The sequence below is a fragment of the Scomber japonicus genome, chromosome 10 (genome assembly GCF_027409825.1).
Source record: "Scomber japonicus isolate fScoJap1 chromosome 10, fScoJap1.pri, whole genome shotgun sequence".
Taxonomy (NCBI): Eukaryota; Metazoa; Chordata; class Actinopteri; order Scombriformes; family Scombridae; genus Scomber; species Scomber japonicus.
In genome coordinates, this window is record NC_070587.1 from 36,746,753 (window position 1) to 36,756,106 (window position 9,354).

Genomic DNA, 9,354 nt, shown 5'->3' on the forward strand with positions numbered 1-9,354 from the left:
CCTTCCTTCTTTCCTTCCTCCATCCCCCTTCCTTCCTTATTTCCTTCCTTCCTTCTTTTTTCCCTTCCTCCCTCCCTCCTTCTCTCTTTCTTTCCTCCCCCTACCTTCCTTTCTTCCTTCTTTCCTCCGTCCTTCCTTCCTTTCCTTCCTCCCTCCTTCCTTCCCTTCCTTCCTTCTTTCCTTCCTTCCTTCTTTCTTCCCTTTCTCCCTCCCTCCTTCTCTTTCTTTCCTCCCCCTACCTTCCTTTCTTCATTCTTTCCTCCGTCCTTCCTTCCTTTCCTTCGTCCTTCCTTCCTTCCTTCTTTCTTTCTTTCCTTCCTTCCTTCCTTCCTTCCTTCCTTCCTTCCTTCCTTCCTTCCTTCTTTCCTTCCTTCCTTAAGCAGACCAGTAGAAACCAGTTTATTTCACTATTTAGTTTATTTTAATATTTTCACATTAAAGTACCATAAATATTTTAAAAGTTACTTCAGAATAAAAGCTCATAAATGAAATGCTGCTTACAATGACACTTATTGTGAAGGAAACAAACAGGAAGTCATGACAAGAAGCTGACATCATCACTTGCTGGCCAATGATGAGTAGATGACATCACCTGCTTCCTGCTCCGGTGCTCTGTAACACAAATACAGGAGGAGTCATCAGGAGGAAGAGGAAGAGGAGGAGGAGGAGGAGGAGGAGGAGGAGGAGGAGGAGGAGGAGGAAGAGGAAGAGGAAGAGGAAGAGGAGGAGGAGGAGGAAGAGGATGAAAAGGAGGAAGAGGAGGAGGAGGAAGAGGAGGTGGAGGGGGAGGAGGATGAGGAGGATGAGGAGGAAGAGAAAGAAGAGGAGGAGGGGGAGGAGGAAGAGGAGGAGGGGGAAGAGGAGCAGGAGGAAGAAGAGGAGGAAGAGGAGGAGGAGTAGGAAGAGGATGAGGGGGAGGAAGAGGAGGACGTAGAGGAGGAAGAGGAGGAGGGGGAGGAGGAGGAGGAAGAGGAAAAGGAGAAGGAGGAAGAGGAGACACACACACACACACACACACATTATAACACACACACACACACACATTATAACACACACACACACACACATTATAACACACACATTATAACACACACACACACACACACACATTATAACACACACATTATAACACACACACACACACACACATTATAACACACACACACACATTATAACACACACACATTATAACACACACATTATAACACACACACACATTATAACACACACATTATAACACACACACACACACACATTATAACACACACATTATAACACACACACACACACACACACACACATTATAACACACACACACACACACACACACACACACACATTATAACACACACACACACACACACACACACATTATAACACACACACACACACACATTATAACACACACACACACACACACACACACACACACACATTATAACACACACACACACACACACACACACACACATTATAACACACACACACACACACACACACATTATAACACACACACACATTATAACACACACACACACACACCTGGCTGGGTTGGTGTGTCTGAACTGGACCGATGCGTAGCTGACTTCCTCTCCTTCCGGTTCCACTTCCTGTTCCACTTCCTGTTGTCGCTCCGCTGGCGGCAGGAAGTTGCTGTAGATGATGTCAGGCTGCTGCAAAGAGAAGAGTCATCACTATCAGTCACTATCAGGATGATGGGTGCTCATGGCTCCACCCAGGATGATGGGTGCTCATGGCTCCTAACTCTAACCCACCCAGGATGATGGGTGCTCATGGCTCCACCCAGGATGATGGGTGCTCATGGCTCCTTTCTTCCTTCTTCCTTCCTTCCTTCCTTCCTTCCTTCCTTCCTTCCTTCCTTCCTTCCTTCCTTTCTTTCTTCCCTCCTTTCCTTCCTTCTTCCTCCCTTCCATCCTTCCTTCCTTCTTCTTCCCTTCCATCCTTCCTCCCTCCCTCTTTTTCTTCCTTCTTCCTCCTTTTCATGCATCCTTCCTTCCTTTCTTCCCTTCTTCCTTCCATCCTGCCTTCCGCCCTTTCTTCCTTCCTTCCTTCCTTCCTCCTTTCCTTCCTTAACCCTCGAGGACAACAGGAGGGATATACAGTATATAGTATATGATAACTCATCAGTGACTCACCTTTTGATCCATCTCACCTCCAGCTGTCTGCTCTTTACCTGCTGCTGACACTTTCCTGCAAACACACACACACACACACACACACACACACATTATAACACACACACACATTATAACACACATACACATTATAACACACACACACTCACCTCCTGATGAGGAACAGTATGAGAGAGAGAAGCAGCAGGACGCCAAACAGCACACCCAGGATGAGAAGCGTGTCACTTCCTGTAAAACAAACAGCACAACGAGCATGAGAGGCGTGTCACTTCCTGTTATAACCCCCCCAAACCCAAACTGTCTGTGTCTAACAAACCTTTTTCTTCTTCTTCTTCTTCTTCCTCCACACGCACAGCGAACGGCAGAGACGTTGTTTTCTGATTGGTTTTCAGAGCACAGGTGTAGTTCCCAGAATCCTTTGCAGTCAGCGGGCCGAGCTGGAGGGTGGGGCCAGACGGCAGGAGGGCGTTTCCATCTTTGAACCAGGTGACCTCCAGCTGGTGGAAGTTGCAGACTGACGTGCTGCAGGTCAGAGTGACGTGTTGATTCTGGTTCAGGTCTTCAGCAGCTTCGGAGCTCTGAATCTTCATTTTAACAAAATCTAAAGTAAAAAAGCATTTTAGTTAGAATAATACCAGTGTTAGTCATAAATGTGTGTGTGTGTGTGTGTGTGTGTGTGTGTGTGTGTGTGTGTGTGTGTGACACATCCAGGTCCTGTTGGTCTGCTGTGCTTCATATGACGAGAAGGACTGAGGGACGTTGCCATGGAGATAAATACAGAATCATGATGTCATCTGAACAGCATAGCATTTTATTAAATAAAAATAAAAAAGGTCTCAATAACTTCACGTCAATGAGAGCTGGGATGTTTCTATGGTGCCTGTGAGTGGGAGTGGGCGTGCTCTACCGCATTGATCGTTGTGAGTGGGCGTGGCCTACCGTATTGACCAGTGTGAGTGGTCGTAGTCTACCATATTGATATTTGTGAATGGGCGTGGCCGATCGTAAAGATATTCATGAATGGGCGTGGTCTATCATATTGGTCAGTATGTGTGGGCGTGGCCTACCGTATTGTTAAGGGTGGGTGGGCGTGGTCTACCATATCGATCAGTGTGGGTGGGCGTGACCTACCGTATTTGTCATCGTAAGTGGGCGTGGCCCATCGTATTGATCAATGTGAGTGGGCGTGGCCTATCCTTTTGGTCAATATGACTGGGCGTGGTCTACCGTACCAAACATTGTGCGTGGGCGTGGCCTATCACATATTTAATCATAACTCACTGAAGCTCTTACCAATAACTGTGACGTTCACTCCTGACTTCCCAGTAAAATGTCCTGCTCTGTTGTCAGCCTCCATCCTGAAGCGGAAGGTTGTGCTGTCAATCTCCTGAATATCACTGATCTGTAAAGTGCAGTTTCCAGTCATGTCTCCCAGGTATTTGTAACGAGGGTTTGCTGTTGGTGTCTTGCTGTCATACACAGACGGAGTGGTGAGCTGACAAATTTCATGGTTGACACACCAGCGGACTCTGATGATCTTCAGAGGAACTAGTCTCCCACCCTGAGTGAAAGAGCTCTGTGGTGTGAAGGTGCAGGGCAGGACCACAGTCGATCCTCTTACAGCACAAACAGGGTCTGGATAGCTTACAGTTGCAGCAGCAGCAGCACCTGGAAATAACAAGACACACATTTATAAAATATTAATCAATCAATTCTACGTCTTTGATTATTTCTTGTTCTCCATCTCCAGCGTGTCCCGGGTCTCCTACCGGTGGGACGTGCCCTGAACACCTCACCAGGGAGGCGTCCGGGAGGCATCCTGACTAGATGCCCGAGCCTCCTCATCTGGCTCCTCTCAACGCGGAGGAGCAGCGGGTCTACTCCGAGCTCCTCCCGGATAACTGAGCTTCTCACCCTATCTCTAAGGGAGAGCCCAGCCAGCCTACGGAGGAAGCTCATTTCAGCCGCTTGTACCCGCCATCTTGTTCTTTGGGTCACGACCCAAAGCTCACGACCAGAGGTCCATGTTACACATGTTAAAACATCCATCGACAGCTGTAACATTTATTCTCAACATGCTCACGAGGAAGTTTTCTACATGCTGGTGTAACTATGAGAAAAAGAGTATGCAGAGGCTCAAGGTAGCATACAATGATGCACTGAGGATGCTGCTCTGTTGCTAGGTGACATCGTGCCAGTTAACCTGTGAGGCTGCTGCTCTCTGTTGCTAGGTGACATCATGCCAGTTAACCTGTGAGGCTGCTGCTCTGTTGCTAGGTGACATCGTGCCAGTTAACCTGCTGCTCTGTTGCTAGGTGACATCATGCCAGTTAACCTGTGAGGCTGCTCTCTGTTGCTAGGTGACATCGTGCCAGTTAACCTGTGAGGCTGCTGCTCTCTGTTGCTAGGTGACATCATGCCAGTTAACCTGTGAGGCTGCTGCTCTGTTGCTAGGTGACATCGTGCCAGTTAACCTGTGAGGACTGCTGCTCTGTTGCTAGGTGACATCGTGCCAGTTAACCTGTGAGACTGCTGCTCTGTTGCTAGGTGACATCATGCCAGTTAACCTGTGAGGACTGCTGCTCTGTTGCTAGGTGACATCGTGCCAGTTAACCTGTGAGGCTGCTGCTCTGTTGCTAGGTGACATCATGCCAGTTAACCTGTGAGGCTGCTGCTCTGTTGCTAGGTGACATCGTGCCAGTTGACCTGTGAGGCTGCTGCTCTGTTGCTAGGTGACATTGTGCCAGTTAAACTGTGAGGATGCTGCTCTGTTGCTAGGTGACATTGTGCCAGTTAACCTGTGAGGATGCTGATCTGTTGCTAGGTGATATCGTGCCAGTTAACCTGTCAGGCTGCTGCTCTGTTGCTAGGTGACATCGTGCCAGTTAACCTGTGAGGCTGCTGCTCTGTTGCTAGGTGACATCGTGCCAGTTAACCTGTGAGGCTGCTGCTCTGTTGCTAGGTGACATCATGCCAGTTAACCTGTGAGGCTGCTGCTCTGTTGCTAGGTGACATCGTGCCAGTTGACCTGTGAGGCTGCTGCTCTGTTGCTAGGTGACATTGTGCCAGTTAAACTGTGAGGATGCTGCTCTGTTGCTAGGTGACATTGTGCCAGTTAACCTGTGAGGATGCTGCTCTGTTGCTAGGTGATATCGTGCCAGTTAACCTGTGAGGCTGCTGCTCTGTTGCTAGGTGACATCGTGCCAGTTAACCTGCTGCTCTGTTGCTAGGTGACATCATGCCAGTTAACCTGTGAGGCTGCTCTCTGTTGCTAGGTGACATCGTGCCAGTTAACCTGTGAGGCTGCTGCTCTCTGTTGCTAGGTGACATCATGCCAGTTAACCTGTGAGGCTGCTGCTCTGTTGCTAGGTGACATCGTGCCAGTTAACCTGTGAGGACTGCTGCTCTGTTGCTAGGTGACATCGTGCCAGTTAACCTGTGAGACTGCTGCTCTGTTGCTAGGTGACATCATGCCAGTTAACCTGTGAGGACTGCTGCTCTGTTGCTAGGTGACATCGTGCCAGTTAACCTGTGAGGCTGCTGCTCTGTTGCTAGGTGACATCATGCCAGTTAACCTGTGAGGCTGCTGCTCTGTTGCTAGGTGACATCGTGCCAGTTGACCTGTGAGGCTGCTGCTCTGTTGCTAGGTGACATTGTGCCAGTTAAACTGTGAGGATGCTGCTCTGTTGCTAGGTGACATTGTGCCAGTTAACCTGTGAGGATGCTGATCTGTTGCTAGGTGATATCGTGCCAGTTAACCTGTCAGGCTGCTGCTCTGTTGCTAGGTGACATCGTGCCAGTTAACCTGTGAGGCTGCTGCTCTGTTGCTAGGTGACATCGTGCCAGTTAACCTGTGAGGCTGCTGCTCTGTTGCTAGGTGACATCATGCCAGTTAACCTGTGAGGCTGCTGCTCTGTTGCTAGGTGACATCGTGCCAGTTGACCTGTGAGGCTGCTGCTCTGTTGCTAGGTGACATTGTGCCAGTTAAACTGTGAGGATGCTGCTCTGTTGCTAGGTGACATTGTGCCAGTTAACCTGTGAGGATGCTGCTCTGTTGCTAGGTGATATCGTGCCAGTTAACCTGTGAGGCTGCTGCTCTGTTGCTAGGTGACATCGTACCAGTTAACCTGTGAGGCTGCTGCTCTGTTGCTAGGTGACATCGTGCCAGTTAACCTGTGAGGCTGCTGCTCTCTGTTGCTAGGTGACAGTTAACCTGTGAGGCTGCTGCTCTGTTGCTAGGTGACATTGTGCCAGTTAACCTGTGAGGCTGCTGCTCTGTTGCTAGGTGACAGTTAACCTGTGAGGCTGCTGCTCTGTTGCTAGGTGACATCGTGCCAGTTAACCTGTGAGGCTGCTGCTCTGTTGCTAGGTGACATCGTGCCAGTTAACCTGTGAGGCTGCTGCTCTGTTGCTAGGTGACATCGTGCCAGTTAACCTGTGAGGCTGCTGCTCTGTTGCTAGGTGACAGTTAACCTGTGAGGCTGCTGCTCTGTTGCTAGGTGACATTGTGCCAGTTAACCTGTGAGGCTGCTGCTCTGTTGCTAGGTGACAGTTAACCTGTGAGGCTGCTGCTCTGTTGCTAGGTGACATCGTGCCAGTTAACCTGTGAGGCTGCTGCTCTGTTGCTAGGTGACATTGTGCCAGTTAACCTGTGAGGATGCTGCTCTGTTGCTAGGTGACATCGTGCCAGTTAAACTGTGAGGATGCTGCTCTGTTGCTAGGTGACAGTTAACCTGTGAGGCTGCTGCTCTGTTGCTAGGTGACATTGTGCCAGTTAACCTGTGAGGATGCTGATCTGTTGCTAGGTGATATCGTGCCAGTTAACCTGTGAGGCTGCTGCTCTGTTGCTAGGTGACACCGTGCCAGTTAACCTGTGAGGCTGCTGCTCTGTTGCTAGGTGACAACGTGCCAGTTAACCTGTGAGGCTGCTGCTCTGTTGCTAGGTGACATCGTGCCAGTTAACCTGTGAGGCTGCTGCTCTGTTGCTAGGTGACATCGTGCCAGTTGACCTGTGAGGCTGCTGCTCTGTTGCTAGGTGACATTGTGCCAGTTAAACTGTGAGGATGCTGCTCTGTTGCTAGGTGACATTGTGCCAGTTAACCTGTGAGGATGCTGCTCTGTTGCTAGGTGATATCGTGCCAGTTAACCTGTGAGGCTGCTGCTCTGTTGCTAGGTGACATCGTACCAGTTAACCTGTGAGGCTGCTGCTCTGTTGCTAGGTGACATCGTGCCAGTTAACCTGTGAGGCTGCTGCTCTCTGTTGCTAGGTGACAGTTAACCTGTGAGGCTGCTGCTCTGTTGCTAGGTGACATTGTGCCAGTTAACCTGTGAGGCTGCTGCTCTGTTGCTAGGTGACAGTTAACCTGTGAGGCTGCTGCTCTGTTGCTAGGTGACATCGTGCCAGTTAACCTGTGAGGCTGCTGCTCTGTTGCTAGGTGACATCGTGCCAGTTAACCTGTGAGGCTGCTGCTCTGTTGCTAGGTGACAGTTAACCTGTGAGGCTGCTGCTCTGTTGCTAGGTGACATTGTGCCAGTTAACCTGTGAGGCTGCTGCTCTGTTGCTAGGTGACAGTTAACCTGTGAGGCTGCTGCTCTGTTGCTAGGTGACATTGTGCCAGTTAACCTGTGAGGCTGCTGCTCTGTTGCTAGGTGCCAGTTAACCTGTGAGGCTGCTGCTCTGTTGCTAGGTGACATCGTGCCAGTTAACCTGTGAGGCTGCTGCTCTGTTGCTAGGTGACATCGTGCCAGTTAACCTGTGAGGCTGCTGCTCTGTTGCTAGGTGACATCGTGCCAGTTAACCTGTGAGGCTGCTGCTCTGTTGCTAGGTGACAGTTAACCTGTGAGGCTGCTGCTCTGTTGCTAGGTGACATTGTGCCAGTTAACCTGTGAGGCTGCTGCTCTGTTGCTAGGTGACAGTTAACCTGTGAGGCTGCTGCTCTGTTGCTAGGTGACATCGTGCCAGTTAACCTGTGAGGCTGCTGCTCTGTTGCTAGGTGACATTGTGCCAGTTAACCTGTGAGGATGCTGCTCTGTTGCTAGGTGACATCGTGCCAGTTAAACTGTGAGGATGCTGCTCTGTTGCTAGGTGACATTGTGTGACCTGTGAGGCTGCTGCTCTGTTGCTAGGTGACACCGTGCCAGTTAACCTGTGAGGCTGCTGCTCTGTTGCTAGGTGACATCGTGCCAGTTAACCTGTGAGGCTGCTGCTCTGTTGCTAGGTGACAGTTAACCTCAGTGTAATCTAGGTTTAGTTTTATAACTGTCTTTATGTTTTTATGTTGTAATTTGAAGAAGTCCCTCAGCTTCCTGTTTGTGTAATAAATTAGTTATTACAACATGAGGAAACATCTGTTCTACACTCAGAGAGTTAGTAGATTATTAATGATAAAGAATAGAGTTAGTGCTTCTATAGTTATTTATTTATATATATACATTAATGAATGAAGGCTTAGTTATTAATACTTAATAATGATTATTATTATAAATGATTCTTTACAGTTAAAGAAAAGTTTGTGTGTTTTAAAGATTAAAATCAATAAAAAGATGTTTAGTCTCACCTGTAAGCAGCAACATGAAGCTGTACATCGTTCTGTCCCATCCTGCCATCTTCCTTTCTTTCTTTCTTTCTTCCTTTCTTTCTTTCTGCTCCTTTCTTTCTTTCTTTTTGCTCCTTTCTTTCTTTCTTTCTGCCTCTTTCTGCGTCTTTTTGCTCCTTTCTTTCTTTCTTTCTGCTTCTTTCTGCGTCTTTCTGCTCCTTCCTTTTTGAGTTGTGACTGCTATTGAACTCTCTCTTCCTCTCTCTGTCTCTCTCTCTCTCTGTCTCTCTCTCTCTCTCTCTCTCTCTCTCTCTCTCTCTCTTTATATATGTCTCTCTCTCTGTCTCTCTCTCTGTCTCTCTCTCTCTGTCTCTCTCTCTCTCTCTCTCTCTCTCTCTCTCTCTCTATGTCTCTCTCTCTCTCTTTCTCTCAGTCTCTCTCTCTCTCTCTCTCTCTCTCTATGTCTCTCTCTGTCTCTCTCTCTGTCTCTTTCTCTCTCTCTCTCTCTCTCTCTCTCTATGTCTCTCTCTCTCTCTCTCTCTCTGTCTCTCTCTCTCTCTCTCTCTCTCTCTCTATATATATATATATATATATGTCTCTCTCTCTGTCTCTCTCTCTGTCTCTCTCTCTATGTCTCTCTCTCTCTCTCTCTCTCTCTCTCT

General features: G+C 48.6%; 1 protein-coding gene across 1 annotated transcript; it reads right to left on the bottom strand.

Annotated features, from left to right (window-relative positions):
- Positions 1-557: 557 nt before the first annotated feature.
- Positions 558-8,741, bottom strand: LOC128367009 (advanced glycosylation end product-specific receptor-like). Its single transcript, XM_053327765.1, has 7 exons — positions 8,714-8,741; positions 3,450-3,824; positions 2,455-2,757; positions 2,306-2,384; positions 2,157-2,211; positions 1,543-1,673; positions 558-612 (listed from the first exon to the last, which is right to left on the bottom strand). The coding sequence occupies exons 1-7, from the start codon at positions 8,739-8,741 to the stop codon at positions 558-560; spliced, it is 1,026 nt and encodes a 341-aa protein (XP_053183740.1).
- Positions 8,742-9,354: the final 613 nt, after the last annotated feature.

Bases quoted from the DNA above. Each gene is read 5' to 3' on its own strand.
- LOC128367009 (XM_053327765.1), bottom strand. From the start codon at position 8,741: ATGTACAGCTTCATGTTGCTGCTTACAG. The intron at 3,825-8,713 runs GTGAGACTAAAC...TGTTATTTCCAG, and splicing joins CTTCATGTTGCTGCTTACAG to GTGCTGCTGCTGCTGCAACT. The intron at 2,385-2,454 runs GTTTGGGTTTGG...TTTGTTTTACAG, and splicing joins AGGTTTGTTAGACACAGACA to GAAGTGACACGCTTCTCATC.